We start from the raw sequence: 16,989 nt of genomic DNA, 5'->3' as shown, positions 1-16,989 counted from the left end.
CTTAAATGCACTTGAAGGAACATGTCATCCAACTATATAGCTCTATGGCTCAGAGGAAGAAGAGATGCAGTAGCAGGCTTTGACACACACAATACTTGTCATTCATTGTTGGTTGGGGTCTTTTCATGGGATCTGTTGACGAGAAGAACTGTACAGACTATTAGCAGCCTTATCATGGAAACCTGACTTCATGTGAAACATTTTCTCTTTTGTTTTGCAGAACTTTGTGCAGTCAGTCAGCAATCTGTTGATGGAGGAGAACAGGGAGAGATGGGAGGAAGCACAACTGGTTAGTATTGCCCTCTCACCTCGTCTGTAATTAGCAGAACGGTAATAATAACAATCCTGAAGCGGCAGAACTGATGAGTTAGACTCTGTTACAAAGACGCAGGTGGACAAACAGCCCACCTGTGTCTTTTCAGACTGACAGGTAGAAGGGAGAGGAGGGCTGCTGAAGGACAGAAATATCTATAGCTAATGAGTAACTGAGTCAACGCAAACACCCACGCATCCATCTGCTGCACTCATCCACTCTAGCATCGCTATCTTTGCCTGCATTCAGCCGTCCAGCTGTCCATGCTTTTCTCACCATGCAGGCACCAGAACAATGCCAAACAAACCAACCTGCTCTCCTCAAAATGAGCACAGTGTCTTCAAATGCAAATAACAGGATTTGTGCGTGCAAAAAATAAAACGTTTGTTCTGTCACTATGAAAGGATTATATGACGGAGGCACAGTTATTATTATTATTACTATTATTATTATTACCCTTTACTGTGACATGCCAAGAGCTGTTTATTTTCTTATCTAGCATGACCATAATAAATATAATTTAGTATAAACACATCATCACGGTTGACCATTCTTCAGTGTGGCTGTAATGTTTTATATTTTTCAGGGCTCTATTTTTTTTTATCTGCTCAAAATGTACCTTAAAGGGAGATTTATCAAGTTATTTAATCCTCCTATCAACATGTGAGTGGGCAAACATGCTGCTTTATGCAAATATATGTATATATGTATTATTGGAAATCAATTGACAACACAAAACAATGACCGATATTGTCCAGAAACCCTCACAGGTACTGCATTTAGCATAAAACAACATGCTCACTAAAGACTGGGACCAGAAGCACTTGATAGTATAATAAAGTATAATTGCACTTATCATTTAGTGCCAATGTACCCCTTAATGTAAACTTTAGCGAACAATTTGTTGCCTTAACTGAACTTAAACTTGAACTTGTTTTACTTGCTCAGCTTGACTGTAAATGAAGCTCATAAATGTGAGGTGTCCTCGTACGTCGTTAAATAATCGTGTCGTGGAGGAGGACTACAGTCTTCACATTATTCAGGTCCACAGTGCTCGTTATGTGTTGCTCATTCATGTGCATCCCCAGAGTTTTAAAACAAACTGAGACTGAAAACCTTTCCAGTTAATTGCATATACCCTCATCATCAAAATGAAGAGTTGGCTGTGATGCACCAGATTAATTATTAATGTTAGTCATAGCTGTGTAGAATAAGAAAAGAAATGGTGGCACTGAGCTGGTATGACAATGTTCGTTACAGCTTTTCTATAAAAGGTCTTTTGTGTGTGTCTGTATATATATAAATATATATTCATCTGAAATCCATAATCCTTTTTCTTTCATTCTACTTTCATGTGTGTCTGTTTTCTCAGCTGGGGCCGAACATCAAAGAGCTGTTCCGTCTGGTGGAGGACTTTGTGGATGTCATTGGCCTGAGGATGAAAGACTTCCAAGACATGTATGAAGTCACCGATAACCTAGGTCAGCCTTATCTCCATCCAGGAGATCTCCACAGCTATCTCTGCTCATCAACACAAATACTCTTATCACAGCTTTTCTTTCTCTGAAGATTGATCTTCATATCTACAATGGCAGTACATAAAAGAGATGACATGGGAGGGTGACGTGACGGGGACTCTCTAGTTTACCTACAGCAGCCAGTGTTGCATCCAACAAGAGCTGGATTTCCCGTCAGCCGAGCGTCCACACGCAGGACTCATTATCATATTATCGGACGAGTTTAGCTCGTCACAAACACATCGATGTTGGTGTGTATGTTGGCCGATAAGTAACAGGAAATTATAAAAATCCCAGAAAAGCCAAAGATATGTTTGAGGAAATTTAAAATCAATATCACCATTACATAGTTTGTCCACTAGATTATTAAAGATGGCATCTATTGAACAGGCTCGAATATAAACATAAAGAAATGTAATAAAATAGAAATAAAGGCAAGGCAAGTTTATTCATATAGCACATTTCATACACAAAGGCAATTCAAAGTGCTTTACATATATAAAAGCAAGATAAAGGAGCACAGATTGCATAAGATAAAAAACAAATAAAAGAATATAAAAGTATAAGTTAAAAGAGAAAAAATTAAAAGGATATTAAAAACAATCAAAAGACAGTAAAGTGCAGCATTTGATCAGTTAAGAAAAGCGTCTGAGAACAGTTTGGTCTTGAGCAGCCTCACCATGTTGCGTTCTGGCGGTGGGTACTACTAATAGATTGTTTTCCCAGTGACCTTAGAGGTCTAGTAGGTACATACTGCTGAAACATATCTGAGAGGTAATTTGGACCGACCCCCTTTAGTGATTTTAAAGGAGTAAGTAATAAATATTGTGCATAATGCTACAGTATAAACACAATATGTGTAATTAACAAAAAAGAAATGAGATTATAAGAAATTTGAAATATGTACAAATATTTGCATTGAGATATGCAATATGTAAATGTAAATACAAAATGCTGACGAGTGGGTTCTATTAAAGGGACTGTTTGTAACTTTTTGAGTGTATAAATGTACCGGGTCGGGACACATGCGCGCTCGCATGTGGCCGGAGCCTCGTTTCCTCTGCCTGCCTTCACTCACACAGCGCGCGCGTCCTCGCTGTCTCGCTCCACCTCTCACGTGCATGCTGCTCACTCCACACTGCAGAAGAGTTAGTTTAGCTCTGATAATATCTAGTGAATGTTCAGTGGACGTTTGTGCAGAAATAACTGCTGCAGCTCCTCCAGACCAACAGAGGTTTCCGTGTCTTGTGAAGTGACGGAGCTCCGCAGCGAGACACGTCATCGCCTCCGACCGGGTGCCGGTGTCTCCCTGCAGGCGCAGTCGGGAGACACCGGCACCCGGTCGGAGGCGATAACCTGTCTCGCTGCGGAGCTCCGTCACCGACTCGCTTTTCCTGCTCAGCCTCCGGTGTCTCCCTCTCCGGAGGGAGACACCGGAGGCTGAGCAGGAAAAGCCAGCATTGATTCATGGAGAGACCTTGGTCTGGTCAGCTAACATTACTGCCAGGCAGCTGAAATATAGAGTGATATTGTGCTTCTAGCTGACGTGTGTCGCTTCACTGTTTTGAGCGAGGCTCGTTCATGTCTATTTAGAGCGAGCAAGCGCGAGCTCGACGCTGACTTTCGTTGACTTCACGGCCACAGGTGTCGCTGTTAACAAGACATTTCTGAAAGTTACAAATAGTCCCTTTAAGTGGGTTAAATATAATTGTATAAATAAGGATTAAATACGAGTATTTCTTGAGATGTATAAATGTAGTATTGCACAGTTGAATTATTGCACACATTATTGTACAGTTGAGTTAAGTCAGTATTGTATATAGCAGCTAGCAGCTATTGACTCAGAGTGTGAGACACTCAGAGGGAGGAGTTGTAAAGTTTAATGGCCGCAGGCAGGAATGACTTCCTGTGGCGCTCTGCAGCATCTGGGTGGAATGAGTCTGCAAAAAAAAAATGTTAAGTCTCCAAACCCAAGCCGAGACAAAGCTCCTCCAGAGCCACAGAGGACATTATGCAGCTGTGCACCAACCGTGACTAGTAAACTGACCTCCATGTGTAACATCAGTGAGCACTCCTTCACTCTTTATCTCAGGACAGATAAAGGGGATTATTAGTAATAGTTCATTATAGTTTTTTTGTTTTATATATTGTTTCTTATCTCAATTTTATATATTTTAGTTGTGTTTGTGCTGTTTAATTACCGGTACATCTAAATTCTTCAATTGCATTGTGATATTTGCTGTTAGCATCACATTAACTTCATTAATTAAATAATTAAATATCTTGCTCAGTATATTTTGCAAGGATCTCTTATTCGGTCTTGAATGACCAAATTAGGTTGCAAGTCTTCAGAAGCTGAAACGTGATTTGTGTTTCAGTGTTGAGTGTTTGACAGCCTCAACTGTAATTAATAGTTTGTCTACAAATGTAATAGATCTCACAGATATATATGTGAAATGACCATTACCGGTTAACAGCACCATTAGGTGATGGTGGCAAAGGAATATGTTAAAATGCTAATGGAAAGTCAATTACGATCCATTATTCATGGCGGACACACAAATTCCCAAGTTCAACAGAAATGCGTTTTAATCAAAGTCCGCGTAGGGAGTAGGTCAGTGTGGATCGATGGGTCACACGGGACATTCACCCAGGAGACCGGTGTTTGTGTCCCGTGTGAAACAACAAGTCAACGCTGAGTTCTTTTAAATTACGTTGGCGAAGAACATTAAGTTGTTTAACCCAACGACGTAGTTTTGTTACCGAAACCTAACACAGTAAACCATTTAAAGGGACTGTTTGTAACTTTTTAAGCGTATAAATGTACCGGGTCGGGACACATGCTCGCTCGCATATGCGCGTTCGCGTGTGGCCGGAGCCTCGTCTCCTCTTGCCTGCTTGCCTTCACTCAGACAGCGCGCGTTCTCGCGTACTCGCTCCACCTCTAGACGTGAATGCGCGCTCACTCCACACTGTAGAAGAGTTAGTTTAGCTCTGAGAATATCTAGTGAATGTACAATGGACGTTTGTGCAGAAATAACTGCTGCAGCTCCTCCAGACCAACAGAGGTTTCCGTGTCTTGTGAAATGACGGGGCTCTGCAACGAGAAACTTTATCGTCTCGTTACCGACCGGGTGCTGGTGTCTCCCTGTTCACTCCGGCTGCGGGCGGAGAGAGCAGGGAGATTCGCTACAGAGCCCCGCTGCTGAAGCCTACGCTCAGGCTGCGCTGAAGCAGGAAAAGCCAACACTAGGATCAGCATTGATTCATGGAGAGACCTTCGTCTGGTCAGCTAACATTACTGCCAAGCAGCTGAAATATAGAGTGATATTGTGCTTTTAGCTGACGTGTGTCTCCTCACTGTTTTGAGCGATGCTTGTTCAGGTATATTTAGAGCGAGCAGGCGCGAGCCCGACGCTGACTTTCGTTGAATTTACGGCCACAGGTGTCGCTGCTAACAAGCATTTCTGAAAGTTACAAACAGTCCCTTTAAATGATAGTGGTAAGTAGTACAGCTAATATAAGTACTCCATGGTGTCCATAGCAACAAGCATTATTTGATCCCTCAGCAAACTATACAGCTGTTTGGCTTTGAATATTTCCATTTGGCAAGTAAAACTGAGGTCAGTGGAGAAAGTCTGGACTCAGGACCCGGATCGGTCAGACTGGGTCCTTCGTTTTTTGTTTTTTTGGAGGTTGGGATTTGCCCACCATCCTTTGTTGTAAATTCAACTAATTTAATATTATTGTATCGAGGCATGGCAAAATCTCTACAGCATCCTATTTCTGTTCCTCCGTATCTGCACCGAGAGAACAAACCCACGGTAAATATTAGCACTCCCCAGGCAGCAGGTCAAGCAAATCCACATTCATAACTACCTGCTGTCTCCTTCCATTGCCCAGCGACTGTAAACACTCTATTTCTCTCAAATAGGGGGGAAAACATGTAGTGTAGTCATCACAGAGGCTCCGCTGCTCTCTGTGACCTCCAGATAAAAACGAGGCAGAGTTTGAGTTTAGTCAAGGGAGAATATGTGGGAATTGGGGCCAGATGAGAGGTCCTGTTTATAGCGGTGCCACCTCGCTGTCTAGAGCCAAACAGCCGCCCACACCAGCAGCGTAGCTCCCCCTGGGGCGGCTGACCTCCTCTTCCCTCCCACACCTCCAACGTAAGCAACGCCGCACACATCATCTGCCAGCATATAGTTAGATCACACTTACTTCCTCTAAACTTATCAAAGTGGTCTGTTGTATAGGATGAGGGAATTTCACTCAAACTTCATCTCCTTAGTGCTTATTTATTTTGATTATTTTTCCGTCTTGTTTTTTTTAAACATATTGTTTATTAATTTCCATAGGAGATCAATAAATATATATATATATATATATATATATGAGGTCTTTAAGGGTGAGTGACTCAATTGGTGCATCAAAACACCTGCATCCATTGTTGTCTATGTTAGCCCACATGCATGTTATCTGGACAGACGGACGGACAGACAGACAGAACAATCACTGAATACTAAATCAAATTTAGCATTTCTTGGTAGTGATATATGACATTCAACCAACTGGACAAACCGGGCGATTGCCCCGGGGCTCCAGAACTCCATGGCCCCCCAAAGCCCCTGGTTTATGCTGATTTAATTGAACATTTGGTAACACTTTCCATGACACCCATGCCTATAATGCATTATAATAATATATAATAAATAATATAATAAAATAATATATATATATATAATGTGTTATTATCTGCTTATAGCATATTTTAATTATAGTTATAAGCACTCATACATTTTCATTTTATCATTTATTTCTAACTTTATTTATCCGTTATTTTATTAAATCATTATAATGCATTGTAATGTGATTATAAATTACTCTAAGTGGTCAATGTTTGCTTTAAGTGAAGCTGTGTGTTGTTCTTGTATAGATTTAATGATATTTTTCACTTAGAATGGTGTCATTACAACCATGGAAATTATAAAACACTATGATCCTTGCAAAGAAACATATATTTATGTGATACTTGACCTTATCAGTCATTATAAAATGCTTTATAATGTGCTTTGAATATTGTTTTTAAGCATTATGAATATTTATGAGCTCTCATTTGGGCTGTCAATCGATTTAAATATTTAATTGTGATTAATAGCATGATGGTCCGTAGTTAATCGTGATTAATTGCAAATTGATCTCACATTTTTTATCTGTTCAAAATTAACCTTAAAGGGAGATTTGTCAAGTATTTAATAATCCTCTCAACATGGGAGTGGGCAAATATGCTGCTTTATGCAAATGTATGTATATATTTATTATTGGAAATCAATTAACAACACAAAAGAATGAGAGATATTGTCCAGAAACCCTCACAGGTACTGCATTCAGCATAAAAGAAATATACTCAAATCAAAGTATGGGGCATGTCTGTAAAGGGGAGACTCGTGGGTACCCATAGAACCCATTTAAATTCACAGATCCTGAGGTCAGAGGTCAAGGGACCCCTTTTGAAAGAGGCCATGCTAGTGTTTCCTCACCGAAATGTAGCGCAAGTTTGGAGCGTCATTTAGCCTCCTTTGCGGTAAACTAGCATGACGTGGTTGGTGCCGATGGATTCATTAAGTCTTTCTAGTTTCTATATGATGACAGTATCTTCACTGTAGCTTTAAAACTGAGTCGCTTTCACCTAAGAACCGCTGATTGCAATAATGTGTCAAAGACATTAGTGGCATTAAAACAAACTATCATTAACACGTTATTATGGCGTTAACTTTGACAGTCCTAGTTAGAACAAATAAGTATATAAGTATGTTTTGTAATGCTTTATAGACATGGGTGTCATAGAGAGTGTTACCATATTTCTTTAGGAGTATGCCTTGCTATGCACAAAACCAACTGACAAGAGAAGAGCTTTAAGGTTGGTCCTGTTTTATCGTCTGACTTTGAGTCTTAAGGAGGGTCATCAAGTCAAAATCTAGTTTTAAGACCTTCATTATTTCAGTTTTATGTCTATATGTTATACAATGTTTTTAATCACACAGCTGACCTGAGACCAGATATTATGACAGAGTGGAAGGAATAGGTGGCTGATAGAGGCCCAGCAGATCATCTTCGCCCCTATGGGGCCCTCTAGCACGGTCATCTGACCATGCCGACATTAGAGAGACCAAACAGATATACATTTTCCATAAACGTATGCTTCACTGCTTATATTTTCTAACTTATTGTGTAGCAGTTTTACTTTGATAAGTTGTTTTCCATATTAATTTGTATACAGGACCACTGGTCAGGTCCGGTCGATTTCATTTATACAGATTTATACAATCTCTACAGCACCCTCTATCTATATACCCAAGATTTAAAATGAAAAGAAAACTAAATAATTCAGAAAATTTGAACATTAAAAATTCATGACTTCAGAAGACAATAACATTCAGAGTTAAATTTCAGTAAAACAAATTGCTTATGTATTATTTATTAATGATTTAGCGCTCAATGTGCTCCATCAGGACCGTGTGTGGGTGTGTGCTGTGTGTGATTGACAGTGACCCGGCAACATAAGCGAGCAACCCCACAGAGAAGAAACTTCCATGCTTAAATCCCCACGACTGTTAACACATTGAATCATGTTATCACATTCTGATTCAAATTGTTAAAATTGTGTGTAGACAGAAGTAGCAGCAGTACGGAGAAACAGAATGTAAATATTGATTAAAGGTCCCATATCGTGCTCATTTTCAGGTTCATACTTGTATTTTGTGTTTCTTCTAGAACATGTTAACATGCTGTAATGTTAAAAAAAACTTTATTTTTCTCATACTGTCTGTCTGAATATGCCTGTATTCACTCTCTGTCTGAAACGCTTTGTTTTAGTGCATTTCAACGGAATTGCGTTGCTAGGCAACGGCTTGGGTCCATGTCTACTTCCTGTCAGCTGATGTCATTCACATCCACTGCAACAGGAAATAAACTGGGACACATTTAGAATGTTTACGTTTAAAACCGTGTAATGATCTAAATATTGTATATTTGTGACATCACAAATGGACAGAAATCCTAACGGCTTGTTTCAAACGCACAGTTTCTGAATACAGGCTGTGTGTATTTTCTCGTGTGTTTTGATAGTTTAACAGTATTTATACAGCACTTGAACCTGCTTTATAATATAAAAGACAAATCTCACTTTTTACAATATGGGACCTTTAAAATAATAAGTGAAAGTTTCACCATTTCTATGTTACAGTTTTGAGCGTCCACAAGCGTCCAGTGGTGGGTCATGCCGATATCAGCTTCCCTATGAAGGGCTGGAGGGGCATGGTGGACTGGGCCCGCAGCTCTGAGGACAGAGTCACCATCCCCAAGAACATCCTGTCTACTGGCAAGCCAGGTGAGAGCTGCATCCCACTGAGACATAACAGAAGACAAGACAAACGCGTATTCTGTTGGCATTCATGTAAGATTTGAAAATAATAATGAGTCTCTTGTATTATTTATAAATGTGTCTTTTGAGAGCGAAACATGTTCCCCCAAAAACTGATTACGGCAGGCCTGTCTGCCTTCTGCTGCTGATTCAAGAATGTGCGTGCTTGTATCTGTGTGTGTGTGTGTGTGTGTGTGTGTGTGTGTGTATGTGTGTGTGTGTTTGGTTGGGAGGGGGTAGTCAAAACAAAAAAAAAACAGGAATTGATTTATAAAACTGTGTTTACTGCCATTAATCTGCAAAAGCAAAGCGCCCCGCTCAGACAAATGCACGCAGAGACGGCTGTATTTAATGTTGAAAATAAAACATGCAGGAGAATAACAACATCATTTTCCATCACCCCACTGTTCAGCAGCTGTACAACAAAAAGCCTCCGTCGTCTCCAATAAGGCCAGGGTTAGTTCCATAAAACGTTAATACGAAGTCCATCTGCCTTAATAATTCGTTGGCGCCGGATTGCAACCAGGAGCATTTACACATGTACTTAGCTGTTGCTTATAGACAAAGAGGAATTATACGACTCTGTGGTCTCACAGCAGGAACAAACTGAGAATACAATAACAACAACGTGTGTCTGGAAATAATAACACTTTATAATAACCATCATTTATAAATGGTAAATTGATAGTTAATTAAACTTAGTTAATAGTTATTTTACTGTTAAAAAACAATGAAATGATAATTAATAATGTTTTCTAATTATTAGTAATGCTATAATTTCTGTTATTTTATCATTATTTTGTGTAATATGAAATAATTTTATTATTTATTATTTATTTAATCATAATTTTAATTTATTTATAATTTTATTATATTATTATTTATTTTATTTATTTTTTATTTTATCATAGCTTATAGGAGACATTAACAATTCTGATTAAATTACTAAAGTGTTTTTCAATTTATTGTTGCACACATTACAACATTTAATATACTATATTAAGTATTTGTTAGTGATTACCAAATGATTTGTTTTGTAAGCAATTGTTTGTAAAACATCGAAAAACATTACATAGATATTATTATTATTATTAACCATTAACAAAGTATCAACTATCTGTCTAAATAATGTTTATAAATGCTTTACAAAGTAAAAAAAAAAAGTCCAGAGAGATGAATAAGGGCTACACATGATTAGAAACTATTGGTGGTACACATATGGAAAAACATTGTCATTGAATTTAATCTGGAGTTTAGAGCATCATCCCAGATCAATATTCATGTTGGTGCATCATGAACATTATTAAGAGGAGCACCAGCTGAGCTATAGTCTCCCGTCTGCAGGCAGGTGTTAGGTACAGTGTGTTCAGTAGCAGTACGGTTATTTGTCAGTCAGGATGTTTTCGACCATTAAAGACAGCCCCGTACCGCTAGCATGCTAATGAGGCCGTCACTCCTAATCAGGAGTCAACAGGAGCCAATCAGGAGCAATTAGAGGCAATTTCCTCCCCAGCTGGGAGACGTGTCTCCACGGTGGCAATGTCACGCCAGCAGCCAGCCCTCTTTATGCATACAGCCTGGACGTGCTTACAGGGATTAAAACGTCTCTCTGATGCCTTGTTTACACTGATTGACTGCTCCCGTCTCATATCTCTAGGAATATTAGGAAATAAGCATTTTTCTTAAAATAAAAAACAAACCAAACAGATGGTCTGCTTTGCAGGCTACAAAAGAACGGAGAGAAATGTGTTTTGTTTAATGCTTCTGAAAATTTAATGAAACGGCGTTACACAGGCCAAATTGGATTTGCCTCCTCTTTGCAGTGTGCAAACATAAAACAGAACAACAATCACCTCCAATTAGACTCACCGAGGGAAAGAACCGGGTTCAGCTTTAGTTGCAGCTTGATTTTTATTTAACTCCCTGAGGCCTGACTGACTTTACTGTCTTACTGTCAGAGGCTGTAGCAGGTTCAGTTTGAAGCTAGAGTCAAGGTACAAATATATGAAAGTAGAAAACCTATCAAATCCACTGGTACCAACCATGTCATGCTATTTTGTCAGGTGTCCAAAGTTATGCTGAATTCAAAGAGGTCCGTGTGCATGTGCGTCCTCGTGCAAGTGCACAAGATAAACAAGACGGGGACCCACTGGTAGAAAACACAGCTCCATACTGTAGCGCTATGAGAGGTCAGAAACTCCACCAGGAACCTTTAAGGGGCTGACAGTTAAACTGTGATACACTTATTTTTCTTTCATGCTCCTCAATAAGCAGGAAGCAGCAGACACCCTGATTCTCCACATGCAGTTATCTCATGTTCTGTTTACCCCTGCAATAACTAAGAACATCATGAAATAAACATGACAAATGATTTTCTAAATTCCTATCTGTATTTTTAGTTTTCTGTCGTTGTTTAAAGCCAACATTAAGAAGCAGCATGAGCAAAAATACAGCAAAAGTTCATGATCAAAATAATATCTGACAAAGTAGAAAGACGCAAGTTAAATTTGTATGATGTTTATTGCATTGGTGGTATTGTGAGTTACTGTTAGGAGGTAATGGAGTATATTAGGTAGGCACAAGTGCACACTCGCTTTTAAAGGGTTTTCTAGTCCACTTCCTCTCACCACTTACTGGTTGAGAAGAGCCCCCATTGTGGCAAATCCTCCTCGCAAACTGAAGTGTGTTGAAGCAGGAATTAGACCGAGCCATGTAATGTGTTTCAGACTTTATGCTTGTGTCATGGAATTTAGCTTTGCCTGCTCATTACATGTGTGAAGCCTGTGAGTAAAGACACTTAATGCATGACTACATGCACGTGCATATTCACACACAACATATGCCAAACAAACATTCAGTGCACACACCATGTACTGTACATGGACACATAGTTGGCTATGAACTGTTTCACTTCTCTCACACAGACACATAACTTATTGAATCGCTGGTTAAAGTCCCTCCAGGCTCGCTCTTGTTGGGCACAGACAATCTGGCTGAGCATATTGGACGGGCCAGCCAAAGAGTGGATGAGCAGGACACATAATACTTCATCCTCCTCACACACACACACACATACACACACGCACACACACACACACACACACACACACACACACACACATCTTGCTTGGTTCCCCCCTGATGCCCATGGGAGCTCAGCTGTTGCCTGGGAGCTACAGCCTCTGCCTGCCGCCTGGCACGCTGCTATGTGCTCTGAGGCTGCCATGTAGTGTGCTGGAGCAGAAGAGCTGGATGTCTTCAGATGGCCCGGCAGATGGAGTTGTGTTTTTTTCGCCTTTGACACCGCAGCCGGAAAGAGAAGGCTTCTCCTCGCCCCGGGGCTGTCTGTGCCTTTATGTAGTCCAGCAGTCAAGTTTTGACAGATTCTTCCGATGCTGGCGCTGCTCTGTAGTGGGGGGGGCTCACCCACGGAGAGCTGCAGCCACATGTAGAGCACAGATCAATATCAGCCAATAGATCTAGTCCTACTGGAAGTACTGTTGATGCTTTGTGATTGGTACTGATCACTATTTCTAAGGATGGATTGTGAACTGGGTCAGTGGTGCATGTGTTCAGGTTAGTGACCCTGGCTGATGTAGACCCAACACTCGGACTCATTCAACTTCAAACTGTCACTTTACAAAGTGTTTCAGGTTTTTAAGTTTAACCTGCAGTAGTCAGAATGTTTTTGGCATCATTGGGCAAAACATCCCATAATAACCTTTCAGCATATTGTAATTCAAGTGTTCTGAGAGAAAACTAGACTTCTGCTCCTCCTCATGACTCTGTTTTCAGGCTTTAGAACATCTAGCCCGTGACGGGAGACTTTGACCAATCACAGGTCATTTCAGAGAGAGAGAGCGTTCCTATTGGCTGTTCATTCAACGGAGGCAGCTGTCAATCACTCGCAAACTCGAAACTCGAACACTAGGCAGCGCTGATCAAATATGAATCAATATTCTGTTACTGTAATGCCTATTTCTCTCCTCAGATGTGTTCAGAATCATCTTGTAGTGCAAGGTTTAGCTGTAAAATGAGAAAGTTGCTCCGGCTGGTGGGCGGTGCTTAACTGATCTCGACATGGCGGCCGGGTTGCCACGGACAAATAGCGCTGCCATGTCTGTAAACCGCCCGGACAAAGGGCTCGCTGTGCCCTCTCTCCCCGCCGTGGGAGGCTCCCTGCTCCCGGGGCGACTGCCTACCGCGTCGTGCCGCCAGATCGGGGCTTGGCCCAAGTAAAAGGCGCCAGGGGTCTGCAGCGATGTTCGCAACCCACCCGACTCGTCTTGAAACACGGACCAAGGAGTCTAACGCACACGCGAGTCACAGGGTGCAAGCAAAACACCGTGGCGCCAGCGTGCGCCGGCTGAGGTGGGATCCCGGCCCAGCGGAGTCGGGCACACCACCGTAAAGTGGTATCGGTGCCGTTGTATCGGAGCCGTTTTGCGAGTACGAATACGAGTACATGAGCACAGTATCAGACCCGATACACGAGACTGGTATCGGTATCGGTGCATCCCTAATTGTAACTATATTAAAATGGGGTTAAAAGTGTTCTTCATGTTGAATGGTGTCCACTTCATGCACACAACAGTAGATGTTGTCATCAATCAACATGTAAACCCACATTAGAACCAGGGTCCTCAGTTGATCCAGTTTTGTTCCAGAGGCTTAGAGGAAGAATTTCAAACTAGTAGTTGTTCTTCCTGTGGTTGAAAACAGCGGTAAGACTGGAACTGTTACTGCAGGGTGAGGGCAGTGTCAGGCTGGGCTGCTACTAGCTGTCACTATGGAGATTATGGAAATTATTTTTCAGTTGTGCGTCCATGAATCTGTGCATGCATTTATTTATGTGTGTGTGTGTGTGTGTGTGTGTGTGTGTGTGTGTGTGTGTGTGTTTGTGTGAGAGAGAGAGACAGTGTTTATAGCTGACTAGTCATGTAGGCCAGCTCCAGTGTAAAGAGCTCTTGGGGGCTAGAGGAGTGGAGGCATCATGGCTGACCTGCATTCTCCTCTATAGCAGGCCACAGTACTAACAGAGACTGAACAGTTCAGTCTAAACAGCCCTGTCTTATTTGACTTTGACCTCTGTGCTCTGTGTGTGTGTGTGTGTGTGTGTGTGTCTGTTTCTCTCCCATCACAGATGCAGACGAGTCCTCGACGTTTGTAACCGGCATCGTTTTGTACAGAAACCTGGGCAGCATTCTGACTCTGCAGAGGTAAGACTGCTGCTGACTGCTTTACAACTGCAACTGGAAGATTAGAAAGCTTTGTTGATTGTTAGGCAGGATTCCCTCTGGTTATGAAACTCCATTAATATCAGAGGAATACAGAGGGTGGATTGAGTCATTTAAAGCCAAGGAACACTAATGTAACCGTGCAACCGTGTTGAGTGTTGTGGGTTGCCAGGGCAGAGTCGGGGCATTTAACATCAGCGCTGCCGTCAATGTTCCCGGTTCAATGAAAACAAGGATTTGATGCTGAGGCAGCAGCACACTAGCAGTGGGTGGCCTCATGTATGTCTCTTCATCTCTGAGAGTAAAGGGATTTGTTGGAGGAAGTCGCTGCTTGTGTGATTATTAACATACATTTTAACACAGCAGTGTACATGTGGTTGTGTGTGCGCGTACTGGAATGCATGTACCAGCCTGTTATCTATGACTGGTTGTGTCGGTGAGGAGCTCCCCCATTATGATAATGTGGTAAAAGCACATAATGAACCGTTACCATACGGAAACAGGGGAATGAAGCAGACCATCACTCTCACCAGTCCTCCCACGTTTGTTCTTAATCTTTGGATTGCTGCTGCTGCTCTCCATATCTCAGCTCCACTTCACTCTTTTTTTTTTGTTTTCATCCTTGTTTCCTCTCCTCTCCTTTTCTGCATTTGATTCCCCCCCTCAAGGAAAAAAAGAGATGAGTTTGAGGCAAGAGACTAGATGACACAAACATTTAAGTTGACTGATTGTGTTTTGAAATGGTGAGAGGGCGATTGTGCGTACAGGATACAGTGATGATGTGAGGAACTGGGAAACGGAGCATGGGCTGTTGAACATGTTTGGCCGACTGGAAGCTTTCGATGTCAGTACTTCCAGGAGCAATTCACTTTTTCCCCCGATTGTCTCATTCCACATGATTGATAGTACCTATGAAAAGCAGAAATTGTAATGCATACTAAACAGGCAGGGAGAATGTAAAATACAATGCCCCAAAAATGTTATGAGATAAGCTATTGGAAAACAAAGTGGAGCGCTTCAGATGCTCCTCAAACTCTTCAGGGTCTGCTCGGTAGGTAGGATTACATGTTGGCTCTGGAGCGGAGCACAAAGATTCATCAGAAGCACATGAGTCAGTAATCTGTTACACATGTTGTTGTTGATGAAACACTTGAGGTGATTGTGATGGTCATTTATAATGTACTGTCAATATGCAGGGTCGGCACCAGAGTGTTAGGGGCGGACGGGCAGTCAGCTTTGATGGGGGGGGGGGGGCATTTTTTTTCACCTCATATAGCCTTTATTAAATGTATATTTAACATTACCATGTTTCATGAAAGAAATAAACTGACAGAGAGGCGTATACATACCGTCGCTTATGCGCACAGGCGCGCACACACGCACGCATACACATGCTGTTATGTCCACCAAAACAGGTTATAAACTAACACCGTGTCCTAACCGGATGCGAGCGTCTGACTATCGCGCCGCATAGCACATCCATCGTGCATCGGTTCGTCGATCCGTGCCCGAGTCCACTCGAAAAGGTGGTCTTTAGTACGGATCATGTGGACTCGGGTACGGTTCTCATCAGGTGTGAAAGCCGACTAAAACACGGAAGTGGACCGCTATTTAACGTGAGTAACATTTGCAGATAGCGAGTAGTTTTGAAAGGGCAGGCTTTTTCCAACGCCGCCGGTCTCCTCCAAAATCTGTAGACATAAAACTGTTTCATGTCTACTGTATGTCTGTATCTGCGTGCAGCATGCAACTGCAAGAACTGCACGGTCGTGGGTGATACAGCAGGAAGGCCAGCCAGAGGTTCCTTAATATATAGACAATAGGCGATAGTGTTGAGTGATGTTTGTTATTTTATTTAGCTGATTTAATGGTCTGTCTCTGAAAAACAAGAGCCGCTCAGCTGCTCAGCGGGCGGAGAGAGAGACGGGGTGCGGGGGGTTGGAGACAACGTGTAGAGTCGTCCTATTTTCACATCAAACTCTGTGAAATCAGAGTTTATTTCAACCAAACCAGAGTTGGTGATTGTTGGAAAGACTAACCATGACGGTTTTGGTGAGTTTTATTTAGTTTCTGTCCAGTTTGAATGAAGTGTTTTACGATGCTCGCCACTAGAACAGCTGATCTCAACATAAACAAATACACGTGGGTGATGACGCAAAGGTATTCAGGAACGGAACAACTTTACTAATGTGGAAGCTGAGCGGAGAGGGGGGGGGCAATCGTACTCGGGCACGGTACGGATCAATCGTACCTAATGTGAAAACACCCTTAAACTCAGAGGATGAAGTCATATATGACATTGGTGTTTTCTGACATTTCATTTAGCGCCACCAGCAGGTCAACATTATGTGAAATATGTAATGAATCTACCCAAAAAGATTGGCTCAACAATTTGTGCAGACATTTATGGCTCCCAAATTCTGTATGGTAGTTCAGTGATTCTCAAAGTGGGGGTCTGGGGACCCCCCAGGGGTCCGTGTCACTCTGTCGGGGGTCCGG

At 41.7% G+C, this 16,989-nt stretch overlaps 1 protein-coding gene and 1 long non-coding RNA gene across 8 annotated transcripts in view; one reads left to right on the top strand and one right to left on the bottom strand.

Moving 5' to 3' along the window:
* adgrb1a (adhesion G protein-coupled receptor B1a) overlaps positions 1-16,989 on the top strand; it is a 160,896-nt gene that overhangs the window by 84,775 nt on the left and 59,132 nt on the right. For all 7 annotated transcript variants that reach the window (XM_037784266.1, XM_037784263.1, XM_037784261.1 and 4 more), the window contains 4 exons: positions 221-289; positions 1,686-1,794; positions 9,077-9,220; positions 14,397-14,472. In XM_037784266.1, coding sequence (XP_037640194.1) covers positions 221-289; positions 1,686-1,794; positions 9,077-9,220; positions 14,397-14,472 — 398 coding nt within the window. The remainder of the gene's footprint in view (positions 1-220; positions 290-1,685; positions 1,795-9,076; positions 9,221-14,396; positions 14,473-16,989) is intronic.
* Positions 6,341-16,960, bottom strand: LOC119496744. Its single transcript, XR_005208800.1, has 3 exons — positions 16,880-16,960; positions 6,508-6,513; positions 6,341-6,352 (listed from the first exon to the last, which is right to left on the bottom strand). It is a non-coding gene; the product is annotated as an uncharacterized LOC119496744 (long non-coding RNA).

The sequence above is a fragment of the Sebastes umbrosus genome, chromosome 11 (genome assembly GCF_015220745.1).
Source record: "Sebastes umbrosus isolate fSebUmb1 chromosome 11, fSebUmb1.pri, whole genome shotgun sequence".
NCBI lineage: Eukaryota > Metazoa > Chordata > Actinopteri > Perciformes > Sebastidae > Sebastes > Sebastes umbrosus.
This window is presented reverse-complemented; position numbering and strand designations above follow the sequence as displayed.